The 26,465-nt window shown below is 38.5% G+C and overlaps 1 protein-coding gene across 2 annotated transcripts in view; it reads left to right on the forward strand.

Annotated features, from left to right (window-relative positions):
- Positions 1-26,465, forward strand: part of LOC124275329 (serine/threonine-protein kinase Sgk1-like) — a 123,596-nt gene that overhangs the window by 18,039 nt on the left and 79,092 nt on the right. For both annotated transcript variants that reach the window (XM_046710827.1, XM_046710828.1), the window contains exon 3: positions 15,212-15,295. In XM_046710827.1, the coding sequence (XP_046566783.1) occupies positions 15,212-15,295 (84 nt within the window). The remainder of the gene's footprint in view (positions 1-15,211; positions 15,296-26,465) is intronic.

Genomic DNA, 26,465 nt, shown 5'->3' on the forward strand with positions numbered 1-26,465 from the left:
CTCAGACACAAAGTGTTCCATCTCAATCCAGAATTTTAACAGCTCCAATCCCATCCTCCCCAATGTAATTTTGCCAACTTGGCACAATATTTGGCTCAAGTGATTTGTATTGGCAATATTGATCAAAGTTCAGGATCTTCATGGTCCAGATTTAGCCGAAATTCTCCGTTCTCACAGGAGCAGATGAGATCAATGGGTGTTATATGTGCGATCAGAAGTCTGGGGTTGGGGTTTACGAATTAGGCCCTGATTAGGGTTAAAGGTCAGGGCAAAAGTATTTTGATTAATTTTAACGTGAGTTGTGGTTTGGAAAAGAGGGAGGTAATGTTAGTTCGCCCTCTGACAATGGGACGTGATAGGTCTGTGTGTATCTTTCTGCCAGGGACATTAAGGCAAAACAGGGGAAATGAAGGCTGAAGAATGGCTAAATTAGGGGATAGGGCAGGGCCATATTGAAAGACATACTATAAATATCAGAGACACACCTTAGAAGTTTGTACATTCAGTTATTTCAGATTCTGATTCACTTATTTGTGCCTGAGGCAGAATTCTCTATCAAGTGAACATGGTTTTACATCATTTTTAGCAATTTGATCAGGGCAGGGGAGGCCCCAAATGGGATTCACATGATGCACCTGTTTAGGGAATCAAACCCAGGCCTTCAGTGTCATGAGTGATCATGCGTGAGTCCAGCAGGCTGCCTTCCACTTGGCTCCGCCAAATCTTCGAAATATTTTTAGTATTCACAAATTTTCTGAGGCATTATTACTCCTAAAACGTGCCTAACATGCAGGAGGATGAAGAGAGAAAGGAAGATGGGCTCGACCAAAATTAGCTTTAGAAAACCGATTACGTCCTTTTTGCAAAAGTGACATAGAGGATGAATATCATGTTATCATGGTTTGTCCTAAGTATTTGACATTTAGACGTCGCTACTTACCTCTGGACGTATACAAGTCTCCAAACATGATGAAGTTTATGAATCTTTTACAAACCAAAGTTGAAGTATTAACCTTCAACTTAGCCAAATTTGTTTAGCATATATTTCAGGTAAAGCAAAACTATAATCTGAATTACCCATGAATGTTTATCTTCTTTTTAGTGCTGTTTTGTCACGAAAGGTCTTTGTAAAGGGGTTGGGTGGTGGGAGGCACATGTTGGGAATGCGCTTTTTGAAAGTATGTAAAATGTATATTTCATGTTGGCCGTATCCTATTAAAGAAATAAACATTATAACCACCACAGCCCCTAATGACATGAGGGATGACTAGTAGTTGGGCATTCAATGGATATTTTTGTCCTGAAGAGATTTTCAGATGTGGCCTCAGAACTTTTTACATCTTCTTAATGTGGAAAGATGGTCAGAAGTGTTGCAGGCCTTAGACAAGTGACACTTTGATGCATACACGAACTTTGAGCCATGGTGCTGACATACCAGTGATGAGAAGTATGAAAGGGGCATAACCAATATGGTGCTGACATACCAATGATGATAACAAGTGAGTGAGTGAGGGAGTATAGTTTTACGTCACACTCAGCAATATTCCTGCTATATGGCAGCCACAAGTTTGAAACAGGCCGTATCATAGAGGCTCAAAGGGAAGTAACTCATGCATTTTTTCAAATAACCATGGCATTTTTCACATAATGATCTGTAAACCAAGCCAAGCCAAAGATATTGGGTTTTAATTCCAAAATTTCTTGTTTATAAGAAGTAAGCAAATCAGTCCATATGAAGAGAGATTTCACATAGATATCATCTTTAATTGATATATTTCATATCTCAGTATATAAATACTACCTTTAAGGCAATATTTCAGTCCCAATACTAGTACATTTGTTGCAATAGTTCAGTACATATGGTAGTAGATTTGTTGCAGTCATTCAGTTCATATACTATACTATTCACACTTTGCTAAGGATCAAATCATTGATTCAACAGAAAACTTTAAATATCTAAGCCTATTGTAAGCATGGATCCTACATTTCAGTATATCATTTCATCTTGTGGATCCCATACCTGCTACTGACAGCTGTTGTGTACTTGTCAATGACATGTGCCATGATTTGCAAAATGGTTGATTGGTGCCAAGAAAACCATTTTTATAGTTACTCATGTATCAAGTGCCTACGTTTAGCTTAAAGTAGCTGTTTTCTTAAAGATGTGTTACCACATCATTATTTATCCAGTTTTAAATGGATACAATTTCAAATTACTAATCTATGTTTAAGTAAAATTGCGAATTTTTGTGATCCTAAATAGCAAAGTGTTAGCTGTAAAGTACCTTTGTTGCAATAGTTCAGTTCTTATGCTAGTACCTTTGTGGCAATGGTTCTGTACATATGCTTGTTTCTTTCATTTCAATATTTCAGTACATATGCTGATACCTTCATGACAACATTTCAATACATAAGTCATCTCATTAACACTAGGCATCTATCATACCACTTTAAGATAATACAACAGGGCCTGTACATTTACCAATATATATATTCCATATATGCTCTATGATTTGATGACCCTTAACAATTAATGATATATCGAGAAGAACTGTCCAAACCAGACACTGCACTGGACTGGTGACAGACAGTTGTATTGACAGCTTGAGTTTGGGGGATTAATTATTAAAGAGGTGGTGGTCTGGTCCTATCCCATCTACAAACCAGTCAATACACCTAATGGTATAGCCCCAGGAAACTACAACATGGAGCTTACACAGATCTTGTAGGCAATGCGAATGTAATCATTAGGTTCGCATTACATTATATAGTTTATAATGTGAAGGGGAGAGTTTTTATATTTACCTTACATTCTTAGTACATCTGTGTACGTTAATTATTGATAGATGTCATCCATATGTAGCATGAATGTTTGATGGAACCATATTTGCAGATCACCGAATAAATAGAGAAGGGGTTTATGGCGGCAATCTTTCTTGTCCATAAAGGGCAGTTTAACTTAGGTAGCCTAGTGGTTGAAGTGTCCACTCATATGCTGGAGAGACGGGTTCGATTCTACAAATGGGCAATATGTGGCTAGCTGATTTCTGTTGTCCCTCACCATGACATTGCTTGAAAATTGTAAAAATCGGCCTAAAATTCAGATCTGTCTTACAGACACACCTGTCCACACACTCGTTCACTCTTGTACTGTGTGGTTTACACACATTAATTGTCAGTCCCTATCTAAATCTCATCCATCAGGCATGAAAGGTTTTGCTATTAAAACCACACAAACTCATGACGCAGAGGCCTGACGTATGACAATGGATTATAAGGTGTGCAGAACCACGCGCAATGGCCAGTCTTGGCTGTTCCACAATTACAGTAATTAGATACATATTGACCTGAGGTTAATATTGAATGATTGCAGTGTGAACTGCCCTTGAAGAACTCAGGGAGATTTTGTGGTTGGATCATTTGTATTAATAGCTGTCCTGGTTTTCATCACAATCAATTTTCAGAGACATGTATGAAACAGGGTATTTCAATCCTTTATTAATGTAGGTTGTAAAAGGGGGCGGTGGAGTAGCCTAATGGTTAAAGCGTTGGCTCGTCACGCCGAAGACCCGGGTTCGAATCCCCACATGGGCACAATGTGTGAAGCCCATTTCTGGTGTCCCCTGCCATGACGTTGCTGGAATATTGCTAAAAGCGGCGTAAAACCAAACTCAGTCAGTCAGTCAGTAGGTTGTAAAATGATTTTGGAAATTGTACAGAGTATGTCCCAGAAAAGAGTGAATTCTTTTTTGTTCTTAAGTATGAGATACTTGTGGAACCAATGGTTTTGTTTGGTCCATATGCTATGGATCCCCGGGTTTCAATAGCCATGGATACACTGGTACTTCGCTGTTTGATTAGCGTTCTGGAAGTTGAGGAATAATATGTTGGTTGGTGTGTTAGTTTAACGCCGCACTCAGTAATATTTTAGCTCTATGGCGGTGGTCTGTAAATAATCAAGTCTGGACCAGACATTTCCAGTGATCAACAGCATGAGCATCAATCTACACAACCAATACTATGACATGTGTCAATCTAGTCAGCGAGTCTAACCACCTGATCCCGTTAGTCACCTCAGGAATAATAAGAAAGGTATGATGCTGGTGATACCCAGATGCTGCTGATAGCCAGATGGTGCAGATCCTTGTTCATGGTTTTAATCACTTGTTTGTCTGGTCCATTTTTGATGGGGACTGTGGGGTAGCCTAGGCATTCGCTGATCATGCCAAAGATTTGGGTTCGATTCCCCACATGGGCACAATGTGTAAAGATCATTTCTGGTGCTGTGATATTGCTGGAATATTGCTAAAAGCGGCCTGAAACTAAACTCACATACTCACTCCATTTTTGATGAATTTTGGTGAAACTTTGCTGTAGATGTAATATTGCTGTCTGCTTCATTAAACACCTTTTGCTCTATCAGAATCAGTGGGGTAGCCTAGTAGTTAAAGCATTCACTCGTCAGACCAAAGACCCGGGTTCAAATCCCCACATGGCTACAAGTGTGAAGCCCATTTATGATGTCCCCCACCGCGATATTGCTGGAATAGTGCTAAAAGCAGCATAAAACCAAACTCACTCACTCACTCACGCACGCACGCATGTACTCACTCACTCACTCACTCACTCACAGCAGAGTTACATCAGCAGATCTACTGACACATTAGAGAGATACCAAACATATTTACATAAGTTCTTTGATTTAGGTATCTTCACAGTTGTTTAAGAGAGATATGGTACTTGGAATAAAGGGTGTACAGGCTCTCTTAGTTTTCACAATTGGTACTTTTTAGCGGCGGCCTGAAGGGAGGAGGTTGTATTCCGAATGTAAGTAGTGAGTACGGTCAGATATGATTTTGACAGCTTGATTCACGATTTGCCGCTCATATATTGATGATAAACATTCAAATCTGACTCCAGCGATTTTACTTGCAGTGTTAACAGTTTTGTCTATTTTATATTTGAGATGAACTGAGAGAGACCCATACCAACAATGGAAGGAAAATGTTAAAATACTCTGAATAAATGCTACATAAAAAGATCACATCACAGATGGGTTAACATTAAAAGATCTCAGTTTACTCATGAGATGAAGACGTTGTTGACACTTTTTGTATAGGGCTTCAGTGTTAAGATTCCAGTTCAACTTAAAGTCATTGAAGGTTCCCAGATACTTATTCTCCGACACTGTCTCAACACATTCACCGTTGATTATGACTGGAAGCATTTCTGTGGGTTTACTCCAAAAGTCAATTATCAGTTCCTTTGTTTTTGTGACATTTAAGAGTAAGTGGTTTTCTGCACACCAAGTCGTAAAATGATTAATGTCCTCTTTATACAGTTCTTCAGAATCAGTGTCGTTCAGATTGCCGACAATTGCTGCATCATCTGCGAACTTTACAGTTGAACAGGTTGAATTCGAGCTTGCACAATCATTAGTGTAGAGGGTGAAAAGAACAGGAGATATTACACAGCCTTGTGGTGCACCAGTGTTGGTGGTCCGTTTACTCGATACAGCCCCGTTAACTTTCACGTACTGCTGTCTGTCCACAAGAAAGTTTTCGATCCACTTGATGAGGTATGAGTTAACGCCCATGTCTAACAGTTTCTGTATCATGATGTGTGGCTGGATAGTGTTGAACGCAGAGGAAAAGTCAACGAAGAGGATCCTGATGTATGACTTAGGTGTCTCTAGATGTTTATAGACATTATCAAGGAGTGACAGTGTGGCATCAACAACTCCTCTCCTTGACCTGTAGGCGAACTGAAGCGGGTCCAGTATGTTGGCAACTTCCTGACGGAGATGTCTCAACAAGATGCGTTCCAACGACTTCATTGCTATAGATGTGAGAGCAACTGGCCTGTAGTCGTTGAGTTCTTTAGGTTGTTGTGTAGGAACTGGTACAATTTGTTTTCCAGACCGAAGGAATAACGTGTGTATTCACTGAGAATTGAAACAATCTAGTGAAAACTGTACACAGTCTGCACTCCTTCAACACAATGCCGTCAAGGTTGTCAGGTCCTTTTGCTTTTCTGATGTTAATTCTGGAGAAGCTTTGAATGACGTCAGCTTCTGATATATGGATACGACTTTCACTTTCCTGTACGGCTTCACTAACTTGAGCTCTCTCATTGGTAAAGTCGTGACAATCAAAGCAGCTGTAGAAAGTGTTGAGGTCCTCAGCACTTTCTACAGTGGAGAGTGATTGTAATGTATACCCTGGAGATTATCGAGGATGGGTTTTATGCCCGCTTTTAACAATATTCCAGCCACATCATGGCTGGGGACACCAGAAATGGGCTTCACACATTGTACCCATGTGGGGAATGAAACCCAGTTCTTAAGCGTGAAAGCCAACGCTTTAACCACAAGACTACCCCACCGCCCTTTATATAACTGGAATATTTCTGAGTGTGTCAGTTGCATCTACAAACAAACCTTTAAATAATTGATAATATGACAGGTGTACTTTAAGACACGTACACTCGTTTGCATGCAATCGGAGAGTTTAGCTGAGAAAGTTTTTTCTTTCACATTCAAAACACGTGCCTGTACAACCTTGGTAGGAAGATTGATTACTTAGTTACATGATAATCCAGAAAGACCTTGAGCTCAAGGTTTCATGTTGACATGTATCGAGGACCAAGCAAATAACCCATCTGTACATATATCTGCCTTAAATTACAGCTCATGCATCATAAGCTGTGACACTAAACTTGTTACCATTGTAATAATTACGACTGGGCAGATAAGGAGTGTTATTAGCGATGGTGGCATTTCCATGCATGGTTGCTTGCTTGTTGCTCTAGGTAATATCTACCTGGAAGCTTGTCATCATAATGATGAATAATAGTGTTTGCCTGAAGCATGCTTATCATGCTGCTGTTATTGTTGTGGATGCCAGCAGTGATTATGAAGTTAATTACAGTGTCAGGTTGTGAGTGTAACCTGAGTTATGAAACTGAACCAAGATGAATTGTGCAGTGTGTCTTATGTGTGTTGTTGGAATTCTTCTCCTATTTGAATGAAAGGTTTGATTGAGATTACATGTTGTTGATCAGTATGTTGTCTGTCAGACATATATCATAAATGTTAACATTTACAAAATCACCTTTGAAATCCCAAGGTCTGCAAAGCTGACATTTTGTTTTGTTTTTTCCAAGGGTATCTTGGTGACACTTTCTGTTCAAAGATGTCTGATGATTTCTAACATGGCCAATAGGTAGCCATCATCAGACCCATGAAGATGCGGGTTACAATTGGTCTTCAGCAACCCATGCTTATCATTAAGGCAACCAAAGGGATCAGGTGGTCAGGATGACTTGTTTGTCATCGTATCTCAATTGCGTTGATCAGTGCTCAGAATGTCAATCACTAGATTGTCTGGTCCAGACGTGATGGTTTATAGTCTACCTTCGTTTAACTTGAATATTTGGCATTAAACAACAGATAATCAAACATCATTATCATCATCATCATCATCATCATCATCATCATCATCATCATCATCATCACCACCACCACCACCCACAATAACAATTTATCATTTATGGTGTGTGTTTACTCCCTATGTTTGCCATAAGAGTTAACTTGGCGGTGACAGTGATCCCACTTTTGGAGTAGAATCTTGGTCATATTCTCTTAACCATTCGGGCAGACAGATTCACTATTAGGCTACAAGAACCTGATAGGCCAGAGGCCCAGATAAGCTGCGTATCCGGGTAAAATACGCATAGAAAATTTCCAATTACGCATTGAACAAATAATTGTTGCGTACCAATTATGCATTTAAAATGTTAGATACGCAAAAAGTTTAAAACAAATGCGTACAGAATATATTTATAAAAATCGCTTGCGTAATGAGAAAGACATCGATTGCTATCAAGTTGTACTGTTAGTATAGGACAAGTGTTCTACTGTCAGTATAGGATGAGTGATTTTTTATGAAATCATTTCCATTATATTTAAGTTGGTTTTGATTAGGTATGACATAATGCAGAACATACCTGCTTAGTAAACTTACTCAATGACATAATACTTAGGTGAGTAAAATGACAGAAATACGCACATATTTGAAAGCAGTGGGTAATGGAAAATGAAATACCCACTCAACATTCATAATACCCACTCCCAAAAAATACAGTGGGTACAGTACCCACATGAGTTAAATCTTATCTGGAGCTCTGTAGGCTACAAACAAACAGAATTAGGAGATAAACATCATGTGTTGGCGAATTTCGGGTGTTATTGAGTATTTGAAGCACAGGAATTCATTTGGAACCGACGGAGTCAGCCAGAGGTTTCAAATGAAATATTCCCATGCTTCAAATACTCATTAACACCCGGAAATTCGCCAACACATGATGTTTATCGACATTGTAAACACAAAAGTAAACCAAAAGGTCCACACACGTTTTTTGTGCCTGCACTCATTGACATCGAGTACGGGTACAGCAGTGAAATGTCATCAGCTGGACGTTTCGGCTGTCTCCCATGGTAGCATCTGGAACTGCTCATTTGTGACGTCATTCGGACTTTACGTCACAATATGATTTTAATGACATGTTTGTATGTATTAATACGCAGAGAATTTCCGGGAATCAAATACCATTTGATCACATTTTTCAACCAATCAGATTAAAGAACACAGTGACTTTTGGTTTACAATATGAATTGTATGATAATAATTATAATGTTGGCATTGGTGATGTTGGTAATTCTGTGGCTGATGATGATTATGATATCCTTTGTCATCCCAGACTTGTTGGTGACAGTGTACCCCTGTTGAAGGGCGGTGGGGTAGCCTAGTGGTTAAAGCGTTGGCTCGTCACGCCGAAGACCCAGGTTTGAATCCCCACATGGGTACAATGTGTGAAACCCATTTCTGGTGTCCCCTGCCGTGATGTTGCTGGAATATTGCTAAAAGCGCCGTAAAACCAAACTCAGTCAGTCAGTCAGTACCCATGTTGGGAATAGAACCTTGGTCGCATGCATGGTAATTAAACACACTAACCACTAGGCTACCCCACCACCCTGTAATGAATAAATGTGGCTGTGCTGATGTTAGCATCAATGAGTTTATTAACTCTAATGGCTGCTGCAGGTGATAATCCAGAATACGATGACGATTCTGAAAGTGTTTCCAATTAAACATACTGTTTTAATCTTGGTACCTCTGCACATCTATGTTTGATGGATGAACATGGCCCAAATGGTTGAAATTGTAGACAATCTGTTCCTTGTGTCTGGCTTTCATCACTCCCAGCTGTCAGAACACTAGCAGTTTCATCAGCCATGGTGGTACAATTCCACATGTAACCACATTAACGCGAAACCTGTTCATGCTGGCCAGAGAATCAGATTATATACATGTGTTCAGTATGATGTTCAGAGTCAGATGGTTGATGTTTTGTTCATGATTCATCTCAAACTGGTTAGCAATGGTGAGTAATAGCACCATCATAATATTATGTGTAGTTTTTTGTATTTTTGAATTAAAATTTCATAGCCAGGTGTAGATCTGAAATCATTGCTCTTGCATGAAAATACACAATGCCATTTAGCAAGTGGTCAAATGTAACATATGTTATATTTGGGATAACACTTTCTTTGTAAAGTACACATTCTAGTACTTTCGTTGGGTTGAGTCCCATCTGGGATTCGAACCCACACCCTCAGAGTCAGGCACCTAATTGCTAAATGGCATTGTGTATTGTCATAGCTTTCGGACGTGGGAGCCGTACCAATTAACACTTATCAGAGGGGTACGCAAAGTCCGCAGTCTAGACTACCAGTTGTCCGACTTTCATTTTTGTGGAAGCCAAGGTGGCTGAGCATTCTAGGCGTCTGACTTTGTGTGCTGTCGATTAGGTGATTCTGAGGGTGTGGGTTCGAATCCCAGATGGGACTCAACCCAACAAAAGTACTAGAATATGTACTTTATAAAGAAAGTGTAATCCCAAATATTACATATGTTACATTGCTCTTGCAGTTTTATGTAATTAAACTATAATTGTATTGAAAAGTATCCCAAATCTGTCATAATATTCTGTGTAGTTTTTGTATTATTGAATTGAATTACATAGGTGTTTGATCTGAAATTGCTCTTGCAGTTTTATGTAATTATGCTAATAATTATATTGAAAAGTATCCCACAGGCCACAGATATAGGTGAAAGTGTTTCCAAGGCTCGCAACCTCCACAATTATTTCCCTAAGGACTGATAATCCATATTGCCTCATATTTCCTTAGTACTGATTGGTTGCTCTCTCAATACTGGGTAACTGTATGTATTTTCTGGTTAATTGGTTTATCATTAATAACGGGGCCTGGATATTTCTAGAACCACACTCACACATGTATAATGCATGACCAGTAATCTAGATAGATGTGCTGCACATACAAGTTACATGAATTTAATGAAAACATAACCCTGTTCCTAAAAATGTATGGTAAACTGTCATATTCTGTTTGTCACCCAAACTATTGATGAGAGGAAAGCGTTTGAGCAATGAATGTGTTTCATACATTTTCCTTGATCATACTGCTAGATATGAAATAACTTGTATCTGGAATCAGTATGTATAACTACTTAAACGTTGTGGTTTACAGGAGTTCAGCAATCTATAGGAAACCCATATTAGAACTATATATATAGAACATCATACTAGTGCATTTGGATGTGTTGTATTGAACAAGAAGATGTCATGGGAGCAGAGAAACGAGTTCGAATAACGAGTTTGTTTCTCTGCTCCCATGACATCTTCTTCTTCAATACAACACATCCAAATGCACTAGTATAACGTTCTATGTTTACTATATACCCTCTTATCTTGCATGAATCTGTTACTTAATAAAACAACCGGCAGGGGTTCAATACGGAATCTGGGGTGCAATACGGAATTTGACCATGCCATCCGTTTGCACCCCTGTATTACTATCCTAAGTTTACATGGGTATATAATAAACTACCATATTGCACCCCTGTATTACTATCCTAAGTTTACATGGGTATATAATAAACTACCATATTGCACCCCTGTATTACTATCCTAAGTTTACATGGGTATATAATAAACTACCATATTACACCCCTGTATTACTATCCTAAGTTTACATGGGTATATAATAAACTACCATATTGTACCCCTGTATTACTATCCTAAGTTTACATGGGTATATAATAAACTACCATATTGTACCCCTGTATTACTATCCTAAGTTTACATGGGTATATAACAAACTACCATATTGCACCCCTGTATTACTATCCTAAGTTTACATGGGTATATAATAAACTACCATATTGCACCCCTGTATTACTATCCTAAGTTTACATGGGTATATAATAAACTACCATATTGCACCCTGTATTACTATCCTAAGTTTACATGGGTATATAATAAACTACCATATTGCACCCCTGTATTACTATCCTAAGTTTACATTGGTATATAATAAACTACCATATTGCACCCCTGTATTACTATCCTAAGTTTACATGGGTATATAATAAACTACCATATTGCACCACTGTATTACTATCCTAAGTTTACATGGGTATATAATAAACTACCATATTACACCCCTGTATTGCTATCCTAAGTTTACATGGGTATATAATAAACTACCATATTGCACCCCTGTATTACTATCCTAAGTTTACATGGGTATATAATAAACTACCATATTGCACCCCTGTATTACTATCCTAAGTTTACATGGGTATATAATAAACTACCATATTGCACCCCTGTATTACTATCCTAAGTTTACATGGGTATATAATAAACTACCATATTGCACCCTGTATTACTATCCTAAGTTTACATGGGTATATAATAAACTACCATATTGCACCCCTGTATTACTATCCTAAGTTTACATGGGTATATAATAAACTACCATATTGCACCCCTGGTGTACTATCCTAGGTTTACATTGGTATATAATAAACTACCATATTGCACCCCTGTATTACTATCCTAAGTTTACATGGGTATATAATAAACTACCATATTGCACCCCTGTATTACTATCCTAAGTTTACATGGGTATATAATAAACTACCATATTGCACCCTGTATTACTATCCTAAGTTTACATGGGTATATAATAAACTACCATATTGCACCCCTGTATTACTATCCTAAGTTTACATGGGTATATAATAAACTACCATATTGCACCCCTGTATTACTATCCTAAGTTTACATGGGTATATAATAAACTACCATATTGCACCCCTGGTGTACTATCCTAGGTTTACATTGGTATATAATAAACTACCATATTGCACCCTGTATTACTATCCTAAGTTTACATTGGTATATAATAAACTACCATATTGCACCCCTGTATTACTATCCTAAGTTTACATGGGTATATAATAAACTACCATATTGCACCCTGTATTACTATCCTAAGTTTACATGGGTATATAATAAACTACCATATTGCACCCCTGTATTACTATCCTAAGTTTACATGGGTATATAATAAACTACCATATTGCACCACTGTATTACTATCCTAAGTTTACATGGGTATATAATAAACTACCATATTGCACCCCTGTATTACTATCCTAAGTTTACATGGGTATATAATAAACTACCATATTGCACCCCTGTATTACTATCCTAAGTTTACATGGGTATATAATAAACTACCATATTGCACCCCTGTATTACTATCCTAAGTTTACATGAGTATATAATTCAAACACACATTCTCAGCATCAGATACCTAATTGCCAGCCCACAATGTCAGTGATCTAACCCACTCAGCCAGTGCAGCTTCAACTAAAATGGAAGTCTCACAACTCTAGATCACATACTTTGTACCCTGTGACAAGTGTAAAGCTATTTTGCTTTTTGAATCCCAGCAAAAAAAAAGTTACAAACTACAATTACCCTTTATCTGTACAGTTGCAAGTTTTAATATTGATAAATCCAAAATACCACTGCTAGAGAAAACTGTCTCAAGTAGATTCCATAGGGCACAAAAGACAATAGAGTGATGAAAATGATTTGAACACTTGTGATAGCTCCAGGAGTTCATGAAAAGGTTAATGTTGCCTGCTTTTTTTTGTCACGTTTTGGGTGGTAGTAAAACATTGGCCTTGCCAATCTTGCCTATTGAAGGATTAAAGACTGTAGTTCCAGAATACAACCCTTACTATGTGGGGAATCGAACCCAGGTCTTTAGTGTGATGAGCAAACACTTTAACCTCTATGCTACATAACCAATCCTAATACATGTGAAACTCCAAATCAAATTACAATGATCTTTCATGCTTTGAGCAATCAGTGGTATCACCATTGTTAGCTTCAGTGTTTCTCTGTCATTGCTTGCACAACAGGAAAGTTTTGCAGCTAAAGGACTTTCTTCCCATGTTCATAGGAGCCATCTTTCCCTTAAAAAAATGATCTATAACAGTACTGTTATGCATTTAAATGCATTGATCGCTTGCTGGGATGAAGCCACAGTTTTTTAGTCTAGGTGTACGCAAAAATTATACACAGGAGAGGCATTTTGATTGAGTGTTGATATCAAGCTGAAAATTCTGTGCTCGAGGTTTTACATGAGAAGTAATTCTTGAATATTTGGCAATATAAATTTCTGGAAACACTTGCTCAGGATTTGGGATACTAGTCAACCTGATAAATTCTAACCTGAACATCAAGGACCTCAAATTGGCCTATAATGGATAATTCCAAAATATACTTTAAAATATTTTCACTTGAAGTACAAAAATAAATAGGAAAATAGCTCAACTTTAATCCTATAAAGAAAATTATGACTCGCAAATTTAGAAATTGTCACTCACTCATTCACTCACTCACTCACTCACTCACAACTGTGATCAAATTTAGAAATTGTCAGTGAAAGATTGATTGAGCTCATAACAAAGCTATGGTGACAAGGGTATCCGTGGCATTTTCATGTGTCATAATAATAATACCCTGGTTGATCGAGGATGTCATGCTATTTCTTATCATAAAAATCTAAGTAGTTTTTACCATAAAAGCAACAAATGTTCTATTTTTTAAAAACAGACAGAACTATACAGAACATTGCAGAATCAGATCACTGACATACATCTCATGATTGGAACAATCATTAGTATTGAACATAGAGATTTTTTCTGGGTTACATCTTCTTTTTATTCTTTTTATTATATATCGAATCATTAGTATTGCTATAGCATTTGTTCTGTGTTGTAACCCTTGTTCATCCATACAGCTGATGACTTGGTCTGAGGAATGTTCTCTGACATAACCTTATCTACATGTTGTGTAGACTGTGGGGCTCAGTTATCAAGACATCAGCACAGAAATAACATAGTACTGAACAAGTCAACAGCCCATCGCACAGAGGTCAAGCACCACTATCTGAATCTTAACAATTATCTTTCTTTGTAGCCAGCTGATTAACCAAATCTCCTTTCTAAGCTTAATCCACAGAATGTTGACAGTGTTAAACTCAGTGGAAAAGAAACCACAGAAATAAACACAAAGGTATTGTCTTGCCAAATATCGAAATCCCGTCCGCTTGAGCACCTGAGTGTTAAGATTGAGTAAACTGGACCCAGCTTGTCGAGTGATACATTCCATCCATTTCTAGTCAAACCTGTCACAGATGACATCACTTTATGTTCCATAGGCCAGGGCCTTGTCGACAAGCTCATCGCCTCAATGAAGTCGTGCATGCCTGGCTAATGAGAACATAATCTGGTGTATTATAATGGCGGAGTGATGTCACTAGCGGCTGATGCCAGTTCATTCATTTGCTCGATCAATCGCTGTAGAGAGCTACACACACACAAGCAGTCAGTGAAACAGTGAGATGGAGGCTCCCCACCATGCTTAAATCTCCCAATAGTTGAACTTGGATGGAGAGGAGGAGGCTGTTATGTTGTATATGTCATGGATACATATTGTGTGGGATATGAAGCGCCGGCATCTCGGTGTATATTCGTATTGCAAGCAGATGCATTTATCGCATGACAATGACGACTTGTTCTGTCATCTGTGGACAAAGGTTGTGTGATAAAAGCAACAGTTTGGGTTCTCTGTATCACATCATCTGACCACTGACTGCAGAGTTTTGGACATTGATTGCTTCACAATGGGGAGAAGGAAAAAAAGTAACTTTCGCTCCAAGAGACGATTTCTGGACATGATATGCCGTTTTCTCCCCTTGCAGGTATACAAAGTGGTTGTCAATGCCGACGAACAGTCATGGTTCATCTTCCGAAGATACAATGAATTCCATTCGCTTTATGAAAAGGTAAGTTCATTTTGGTTCACATCATTGTAAGATTTTTTATGTTCAATGAATTTCATGTTCAACTTATATGTAGGAGAAACCTCATACAGATCAATCCTCATCTTCACATGTGCCGTTTATTATAACACATTGACAAACATGTAAAACATTTAGTCATACTAGAGCTGGCTGAAAAGATCGATTATGAGAAATATCATCGATAGGAAAAATTGTTGATGATGATCAATATGAAAATACTGTCATCGATGATATCGTACATAAACTTATGACAGAATCAAGTTTTAATGTAGTCACACAATACACAAAGTATCTTCTGGGCATCTACATTACGTTAAGGGTGCTTTTTCGTTAGTAACCTATGCATATTATTAGTATTATTTTTTTTATTATAGGATATTTTATATAGCGCACATATCCAGGTAACTAGTGCATGCTCAAGGCGCTGGTATTTTTTCCCTCGATCATTGGATGCCAATTTCAACGGCACATCATATTATCAATCTCAACTCCCTGGGGAGTAAACAACTCTTGCAGACATTAGGCGCACCGAGTTATTGTGGCTTTCTCATCCTAACGAGGTACCCATTCACAGCTGGGTGGACTGGGACACATAGTCACAGTACTTTGTCCAAATTCACTGCTCCTTGCTGTACCCGCAACTAGGTGTTTGCACGTATTCATGTGGCCACAATCTGGTCATCTACCAACGGATTCGTGGGTTCTTTTAAGTGCACAGGGTTGCGTACTATACACAAGGGGTTGTGACAACACTGAAAGAGTCTGCACACAAAGTTGACTCCAAGACTTTTACACCCGGTCACAGGTGGGCTCGATCCCGACACCTCAACCTCACTGGATCACTAGCCTGGCTCCTTAGCCAGCTCAACCACCGTGCCCCATATCACCACTCACCAGAGGTGTGAAATATGTTAAATTCTTTCAGACTTCTTATCTTATCGATATGTTTTGAACATCGATAAATATGATCTATTTAAATAGCCAGCCCTAAGTCATACCCATGTGTTTTGGAAATATATTCAGTTTACTTGTGACATAGTAGTTTACATATGGTTAAGACCGTCTCCGTGGTGTAGTGGTTAGAGCGTCTGCCCAGAGAGCAGAAGGTCACGGGTTTGATCCCCGACCACGTCATACCGAAAGACGTTAAAATATGGTATTTGTTGGTCCCTGCCTGGCGCTTGGGATTAATGGGTACAACAAGGACTGGTCAGCTCGGAGTCAGTATAATATGTCTGAGTGGGGTATTCATGCTTCACTGCGGCATGGTATCTCAGTGGGCTAGCACTATAAAACCAGGTTAAGTCTGGGCTAGTACAAGCAGCCACTCATACACATGCATGCACGTCGTCATATGAGCGAAATATTGTCAAGCACGACGTTAAACCCAATTTCACCTCACCTCACATATGGTTAAAGTTTGACTGATATTTTCTCAATGGTGATAGAAGTGTCATCATTGCTATATTTCTATATTAGGAGTTTGATCGTTATTGTTTTAGTACTTTTGTACCATATTAGTATGAATTTTAGACCTATGAAAACAAAAACTTTGCATGAATGTAAGGATTAAATTTCCCTTTTGTAGTTCTTTCAACATGACATTTTTATCCCATAATTGTTTTATCTTTGATTTTTAAAAGTATTGTAAAAAGGTTAATATTGATATTGTCATAAGGTATCATACATTCACCGAGATAATGTTACAGCTCTCAGTTGCACTGGTAAACAAGAAAAAGAAACCAGTGGGTTTTATTCATATATAGCATCTAAATCTGATCACAGAAAACTATAAAAGTAGGATTACCATAAGAGCCATGGCCAAGAATACCAGCTATCAGCTTCTCAGTGCTATTGATCACTCACTGGTTTTTGTCAAGAAAACCTATTTCAGGTGAAAGATAAATCCAAACAAATGAGCCTATGGAAAGAATTTGTCAGATTCTCTTTATAAAATACATATATGTGAAGTATGATTGTGCTCTATCTATGACCTTTAACAATGACGACTGCCCGGGATAGCTAAGACAAACAAGGACATATTTTTGGTCGTGGGATGTGTTTACAATTCTCTCAACCGTCTCTCATAAAATCGTTAAGATGATAAAGACAGCATTTTATAATATTGTTTTGCTCTCTAATTGGGCAGAAGTGTTTACCTTAAATCCTGAACTAAACACCAAGTCGTATATTGTTTCCCTGTTTCTCTAGGGCAGCGGGAGTACCCAGAGGTTAAAGCACATCATACAGAAGAGTTCCCCACATGGGTACAATGTGTGAAACCCATTGCTGGAATACTACTAAATGCAACTTAAAACCATATAGACTGACATGTTTCTCTTCGGTATCATGAATTTAAGATACTTTAACAAAATCCAATTTGGCAATTACTGTAAAAAAATAAATGCGAGTATGAAAGTAATGTGAAAAATATAAACAATATATAGAAAGAATGAATGAATGTTTTTTTCATCTGTACATATAGGAGTATACTGCATGTCTAGTTCTCCTGGCAGAACGATGCCATACCAAACAAAGCTCATGATAAATAACGTCATTGAGCGCTAGATTTAGACTGTTAAGTGCTTCTCTCCCAGTCCAGTGTCATGTGTAGTCAGTCTGTGTGCACAAGTTGATCAGGCTGTTGTGACAGTCTTTCAGTGGCGTATGGCGGTGTCTTTGTTCCTGGTAATGTTTGAAATAGTCATATAGTCACACGAAAAACATTCATGCAGTGAACATGCCTAGCAGAGTAACAGCAATCATGATGAATTCATAACACTGCGTGTTAAGTTCGAGGGATTGCACTACACTCCTGTATCAATAGTTATAGCCTGTACAATCTTCATCATTGACCACGGCCTCTCATCTGAATATTTCTTACTTTGAATTTCTTTCTTTTGATTTTATAGAAGTTAGATGGTATGTCAAGCAGTGTCAAATTTGTGACTGTCATTGTGTTAGTTGAATTCCAATTTGCTCAGTTCTAAATTTTAGTGCTAATTTTGGACTACAATAATTAATTTCATAATGAATTTTAGGCCAGGGGTCAACACTCACATTAATTTGGTGACACATTAATATCATGAGGGGCGGTGGGGTAGTCTAGTGGTTAAAGCGTTGGCTCGTCTCGCCGAAGACCCGGGTTCAAATCCCTACATGGGTACAATGAGTGAAGCCCATTTCTGGTGTCCCCCGCCGTGATATTGCTGGAATATTGCTAAAAGCGGCATAAAACCAAACTCATGGGGATCAGTCAGTCAGTAATATCATGAGTTACAGTAATCAGCTCCGGTGGTATGAACCATGTGATCCGGGGGTGAATCGGTCTTCAGCTCCCATGCCTGTCCCTTATGGTTGGTTAGTTGTTTAACTCCACACTCAGCAATATTCCACCTATATGGCGACGGTCTGTAAATACTCGAATCTGGACCAGACAATCCAGTGATCAACATCATGAACATCAATCTACACAATTGGGTAAAGATGACATGTGTCAACCAAGTCAGCGAGCCTGACCACCCGATCCCATTAGTCACCTCTTAAGACAAACATGAGTTGCAGACGACCAATTCTAACCCACATCTTCATGGGTCTTGTCCTTTATCAGAGATGCCAAACACTCCGATTTTCAAATACAAAATCTGACAAACTTTATGGATATGTGTGTTACATTCCTGCTTGACAACGGTACAAGAATCTGTATCAAAACGTCACACTCTCGTAAGAAAGAAGTTGTTATCCATAAAGTTTGTCAATTTTGTACTTCTCAGCCTCTAAAATGCCACTCAAAGAAGAAATGCCACTCAAAGAAATACAAAATCTGCTCTCCGATTTCTCTTTAAAAACTTCGATTTTTTAGAACAAATTCTGAATTTATTTTTATTGACAATGAAGTTTCGCAAAGTTTTTCCATATACATGTCATAGTCCATATGAAAGTGAAACAAAATAGCAGAGCGACAACACGCTCACCCCCAATTTGCACCTTTGGTGCTCAGGCATGGCTTTCAGCCAGTCATGACTCCGTTTTCCTTAGATTCAGGGTTGGCATCTCTGCTTTATGAAAGTGGTCTGAACAGATGAGGTGGTCAGACTCACTAACTTGGTTGATACATTTGTCATATCTCAATGAATGCTCATGATGTCAGTCACTTGATCAGGTGGTCCAGACTTGATTATTTACACATGAATGTCATATAGCTAAAATATTGCTGAATGTGGCATTATCACCTTTGAATGTCATCAACAAATGACTATGCAAATCACCAGAAAATGAAAACAAATGTGTTGACTCTAGTCTGACCCAAGTAATGAGTCATCACAGAGTTACATGACATGATTATCTTTTACCCAAAGTACATGTGACATTCAGTTATTTACAGTATTTGACAATTGAATTATTTACGGTATTTCCAGTTTTCACATACCCGGTAACTCTGCCAAGCATGTCAGTCAATGATAGTAAAGCCCTGCCATCCTCTGGCAATACTGTGCAGTAGGAACTAGAAAAAACTCCACTTCAATTAATGGCACTCTGGTACAAAGATAACATTAACAGTGGTAGTTATTGTTCAACTGAAAGCCTGCTTGCTCAGGGGCCATTCCACTGAATTATTTAGTTCAATGAATGTTTGTAGATCCTGCAGGTCGGTCAAATCTGTTTGTGGTCTAGGGAAACAGCATCACTCCTTTCTTTTCAGTGATTAAATATTTACTTAGCTTGACAACGTTTTTGTTTTTTCCAAGTGCAGATTGTGTAATGTGTTTTGAACACAGAAGATGGTTAAATGGTACCAAAAAAATGTTTAGTAGGAAAATAAGGTTGTGTGCTGTAGAGAAAGGAGCACCAGAGGTGATCAGTAGATCTGGTTTTAGAGAACTGCTGTTCTGCAAATCTCTTAAATTGGTATACGTGTGAAGCCTGCCTCACTTCAGACTCACCTTGCACATGTAGCTGAAAAACAGTTTACAGAAGTGTTAAACTCAACTCTCGTCTCACTCACTCAATCACACAACAGGGAAAAGATATTTAAAATAAATTACTTTGTTCGTAACTGAATGTGTTGCCATGTACAGTGATAGTTAAACATGTGTTGTGTAAACAGCTAAATGTCATTCAATGTAACCTGTTTTATTGCCGAGATGATAAGATATTATTATATTTCATTGTTTGGCATCAGAAGAACATTTTGTATAAAGTTCTACTTTACAACCATGAAGCTTAAGAATTTTGCAGAAAATGATTTTTGCATTCATAGTGCAGCATTTACAGCTTATGGGGAATGTAAGATTATAGATTTTCATGACGAAAATGTAAATAGAAAGATATCCATATCAAAATCAATAAACGCGACACAGTCCTTAATTGAGAAATGCTTGCCTCCCTTAGGGTGTTGAGTACATAATATCACACCTGGTCATGTATATTACATCAATGTAATGTTGCTGTATAGCACACAATGCTGGCAGTAGGTCTGTAGCATTGTCAAACAACAACTGCTGCATCATAGAGAGGAAGGGAGTGAACAGGGCTGTTTGTGCACTTCAGTGCAAAGGGATCCTATTTTTGTCTATTACGCATATGTCAGTCTTTATTGCTGGTAGGACCGAGGATGCAGTATAATCATTAATATTTATAGCTCCTTTAAAATTAATATATTTGTATTTGGTAGTTTGGGATGTATTTAGGAATAAAGAGATAAAAAGAAAGAAAAATGTCTCCTTGAACTTTTGATTTAATATCTGTGACATGTATAGGAAGGGTGCTGTTGGTCTAAGTGTGCAGGTGGATTTATCTCCCTTTGCCATACCAGGATCTTCTGATTACAGATTACAGAAGCTCTATTAGCGTTAAGATAGTCGTAAGTACCATACATTAACTTACGACTATCTTAGCACTATGAGAGCTTCGAAAATCTAGGCCCTGAAGTGAAATCATTCCTTTGTACTGTTTTCTCTTGGGGAAGCGTTCCCCCAGAGCAGTTATTGAACAGATTCTTATTGGAAATGGTACCCAGTAGCTGAAGTAAGAGGTAGCTGAACAGATTGGGTGGACAGACTTTGTAAGGTTGAAAGCCTATCCTTGTATCTTAACAGCATGGATTGTTGCGCGCATTATAAATCACTTGATTGTCTGGTGCCGACTTGATTTACAGTGTGCCATCATACGGAATATTGATGACTGTGACCTTAACCAACAACCAGCCTGCCATGATGATATAGCTGTGTAGCTTAACACTTTCTGCCTGTAGTGGGCTGACACACCATCACCTGATGTAGTAACCTGGAGTACTCACTCTATTCACTAGTCACTTTTATGGAATTTCTGTTCTCTTTAATTGGTATATGTGTGCAACCTGCCTCACCTCAGACGTCCCTCCCACTTTAAGCTGAAAAACATTTCACTGAAGCGTTAAACTCCACTCACTCACTCACTCACTCACTCACTCACTCACTCACACACTCGGGGCAGGGTGGTAGCCTAGTGGTTAAAGTGTGATGTGTAAAGCCCGTTTCTGGTGTCCCCTCCATGATATTGCTGGAATATTGCTTAAAGAGGCGTAAAACCTCACTCACTCACTTTACAACAGCCTTTTTTGCATTTCATGTTGTTTGAACCTGTTTTGATGTCTATAAAACATCCCGTTGTGTAAAGTGATCATAGGTTTCAAAGTAAACCGAAGGAGACTGTTTCATCTAGTTTTAAGTCAAAACTTATTGCTTTGAAACCTGACTTTTTCAATATACCTTAAAATAGTCCCGAGTTCATATGTCCAGGGTGTGTCAGACGCCTGCTTCCAGCTATAACCAACTGTTACATTCTGCATGTTATTTTGTCAATTAATGATCAAGTCATGGCTGTACAATACATATTAAATCCATGACAAAGGCCTGGCAAAGGATGTCGATATACTGCAGATGTAGTATCTACAAATTTATCACATTGAGGTTAGGTATGGTTTGATAACAATTTGTTAGATTTTAATGTAGCAATAGTTGGGACTTGTTATTGGAAAAACCAGAAGTGCAAAAAAACTACAGAAAACAAAGAGTGCGTTATTTCAAGATTTTACAGATATTTTCTTGGCATTTCTCCAGTTATCTCCCATCATATCAATTCATATTGCACGTGGTAAGTAAACAAATGATACTGTTTTAAACTTACAATCACTGCAAAACATTAAAGGTATTTCGCTGTAAAAGACCATTTTTTAATGAAGGTGTAACAGCAAGGCAGCAAGCCCAGAAGCAAGAGGTTGGACTATCACTTACATCATTTCGAAAGTACAGTTATTGGAAAAGAATATCCAATGTTAAATATGTTTGCAACCTCTCAGCAACGTAATTCAGTAATCAATAAGCCATTGTTAAGAAGTGATCATGGAAATCTTCACAGCTTGAGAAGACTTACCAGTAATTTCATCACCTGACAACGTATGCCTTACAAAGGACATCGGTTGTAGCTGCAGACATGGTAGATTTTCTTCCAGTCTTTGAAATTCATTGATTCAAAGAGCCTGTAGAATTCCATGAATGTCAGAGTGGACTTCTTTCAGACCTATTCTTTCTTACTCCCTCAAAACACTTTATGATGATCATTACAAATCAGAGTGTTTCCGTTGTGCAATGTTGACGTTTCTTGGGTAGAAGTGAGTAAAACCGCGAATATCTGTTCCTCATTCAATATGATGTATTCTTGTCAGACCCAAAATTCAGATCACATAAAAGTAAGGACAGTTTCAGTGAAAAGCTAGGAATAATCCTACTTGTGGAATGGTTGGTCAAAGACGGTGGGTTATTCCATGGCAGGGGCCATGGCCTTAACTTGCCTTCTTTTGTGATTGAGGTTTAAAGATGGGATGACAGAGTGCACACTCAATTGGCAGTCACGCAAGTGTAGTTTCAGAGTTTGTCAGTTACTATAACACCATTAACAGTTCTAACAATTTTAGCTAGAATTGATGTTTATGGTGTTTTGCACAAGCACACCAGCAAGACACATGGAAAATGAGCTTGCCATTTAGTCCCCAAAGTAAAGTTTTCTTATCATTAAAACATACATCTACAAATTGCAAAAACAAATCCTGGTGTCCAGTGTCGTGTTTTCGTCTTTGTTTTATGATTTATGAACTGATGACATGAACATTTGGTCGAACACAACATGCTTAATCAAGTAACGGTACAAAAAGGACCCTGATGCTTTTGGTCAATGACATCATGAGGCTTCCTGTTACAATGTAGTATTAGTAAACAACTAATTATTGATATAGATACATAAAATCCAGAAAATGCCATTCTTCCACGCTGAGGCAGTCTTGACTTGAAAAATCTTTCTAATCTTGATTTGGATTCATTTCATAATTGATTCTGTAGGATCTGGGAAAATGGACATATGCTAAAAACTATGTGTGGTTTATATAGTATATATAACCAGGCCATGCAGAAACTAAGGATGGTTTAATCAATATGACTGAACAGGAAGTAGACAAATCTCAAATTTACACTTTGATGAAATTACACTCCCAAATCTGAAGACAAAGACATATTTTCCTTGTGAGAAAGCTTTCAAAGAGCACTTCTAAACATTTCTATGAGCCCCGTTTGGCAAACCAGAAAATTATTACATTTCTGTTCCTAACAGTTATTGATCTCTGTCCAGAGTTTCATGATGTATGTCCATTATCCAACTGTTTAGCTGATGTGAGAGATCCGTTAGTTATCAACGCCTGATCATTTCTACGAAGAAAGTGATAAAATCAGCAAATGTGCTATCATATCACTGGATTGTTTCATCCATGTGGTTAAAACTCAATTGTTTACATGCAGCCATGATACTGTAGGAGTATTGTTGTGCGGCTTCTCACAACAAATGCTTTCCACATTAATCAAATTGTCCAAGTGACTGGGGCTTCGGTTATGCTTACCATTTGGGGGAGACACTGTTTGTCAGTGATCCATTTATGTAATTGTCACCACTGATTTGGCATTTACACGTGACAGTATCAGTGAGTGAATGAGCTTAGTTTTACACCATTTTTAGCAATATTCCAGCAATATCATGGCAGGAGACACCAGAAATGGGATTCACACATTGTACCCATGTGGAGAAATGAACCCCATCTGAGGCGTGACAAGCGAACGCTTTAACCACCAGGCTACCCCACTGCCCCCTTGACACTATCAGATTTTGGAGGTAATCTACACTTATTACTCTGTGGGCCTAGATTTTTGAAGCTCTCTTAGCGCTAAGATAGTCGTAAGTGCCATACATTAACATTAACTTACGACTATCTTGGGGCTAAGAGAGCTTCGAAAATTTAGGCCCTGGTGTTGATGTTTTATGTTTAACATACCAAATGTGCACAGGTTATCTTTGAAGTATATCAGTCATCTGAGGGTATGTCGAGTAAATGAAAGAGTGATACTATTCATATCAATAAGCCATGTGTCATATCAAGGACAGCCCTGTAATATCAAAGGGAGGTGTACAATATCAAGAGTAAGCCTAACATGGCCATTATAGACATGTAATAAACAAAGGAAGGTGCACTATGTCAAGGGTCAGGCTAACATTTCAAAGAGAGGCCTATAATATCCAAGGAAGGTCCACTACATCAAGGGTAAGCCTAATAATTGTATGGAAAAGGATAGGCCTGTAATATAAAAAGAAGGTCCACTATAGCAAGGGTAAGCTTAATATGGCAAGGATAGGCCTGTAATATAAAAAGAAGGTCCACTATAGCAAGGGTAAGCTTAATATGGCAAGGATAGGCCTGTAATATAAAAAGAAGGTCCACTATAGCAAGGGTAAGCTTAATAAAAGAAGGTGGCAAGGATAGGCCTGTAGTATCAAAAGAAGGTTCACTATAGCAAGGGTAAGCTAAATATGGCAAGGATAGGCCTGTAATATCAAAAGAAGGTCCACTATAGCAAGGGTAAGCCTAACGTGGCAAGGATAGGTCTGTAGTATCAGGATAGGCACTGCAAGGGTAAGCTTAATATAGGCAAATCAAAAGGTCCACTATAGCAAGGGTATAGGCCTGTAATATCAAAAGGTCCACTATAGCAAGGAAGCCTAGGGCAAGGATGTAATATCAAAAGAAGGTCCACTACAGCAAGGGTAAGCCTAACGGCAAGGATAGGCCTGTAATATCAAAAGGTCCACTATAGCAAGGGTAAGCCTAACGTGGCAAGGATAGGCCTGTAATATCAAAAGAAGGTCCACTATACCAAGGGTAAGCCTAACGTGGCAAGGATAGGCCTGTAATATCAAAAGAAGGTTCACTATAGCAAGGGTAAGCCTAACGTGGCAAGAATAGGGGTTATCATATTACCTCATTACATAGTCTACTGCCCCAAGGTAGGTCTACCACACCAAGGGGGGATAATGTCTTGAGGTACCTTCCCCTATTGTCTTCTGTTTCTCCGGAATATGCCCAGAACATGCCTTTCTGAGACAGCTGTCCAGTTGTCAGAGACACTCCGTGCCCTGGGGCACGTATTCACTGATGCTTCCGACAAGACAATCTCTCATCAGTATTTCAGACCTGTTTTAGTGGTAGTGGAGGTATATTCTGTCACTTGTGACCCAAATATTAATTCACTGGTATACAGTGGTTTTGATTGTGTCCTCTAGTAGACGAGGCCAAGGAGTGCGGTCAGTCACCTTCAAGCAGGGCTGTTTTATGGAATTCTGACAATAAAACCGGCTCAGGTGTCATGATGAGATGTATCATGGCTCTCTTAGGTGTCTACTTTACCACAACCTGTGAAGATCCGAATTAGAATTGATCTTCAGTAACCATGCTTGTCGTAAGAGTCGACTAATGGGATTGGGTTGTCAGGCTCTCTGACTAATGGTTGACCTATGTCATCGGAACCCAATTGCGTAGATCGATGCTCATGCTGTTGATCACTGGATTGTCTGGTCCAGACTCGATTATTTACAGACCGCCGCCGCAAGCATCCTCGTACTTTAACTATAATAGTTCAGGGCGAAAGTGTGCTTTATTACACTATACATGGTGGTAGAGCGAACTGTATTTCTTTTCTAAGATGCCAAATTTACTACTTTCTAAGGATAATTACGATTAATTTAAGGCAGAAAACAAATGACGGTGTCCGTGACCTAAATTAAGAATCCTCGCACA

Source organism: Haliotis rubra, unplaced genomic scaffold (assembly GCF_003918875.1).
Source record: "Haliotis rubra isolate DU_JTF1 unplaced genomic scaffold, ASM391887v1 Scf2, whole genome shotgun sequence".
Classification (NCBI taxonomy): domain Eukaryota; kingdom Metazoa; phylum Mollusca; class Gastropoda; order Lepetellida; family Haliotidae; genus Haliotis; species Haliotis rubra.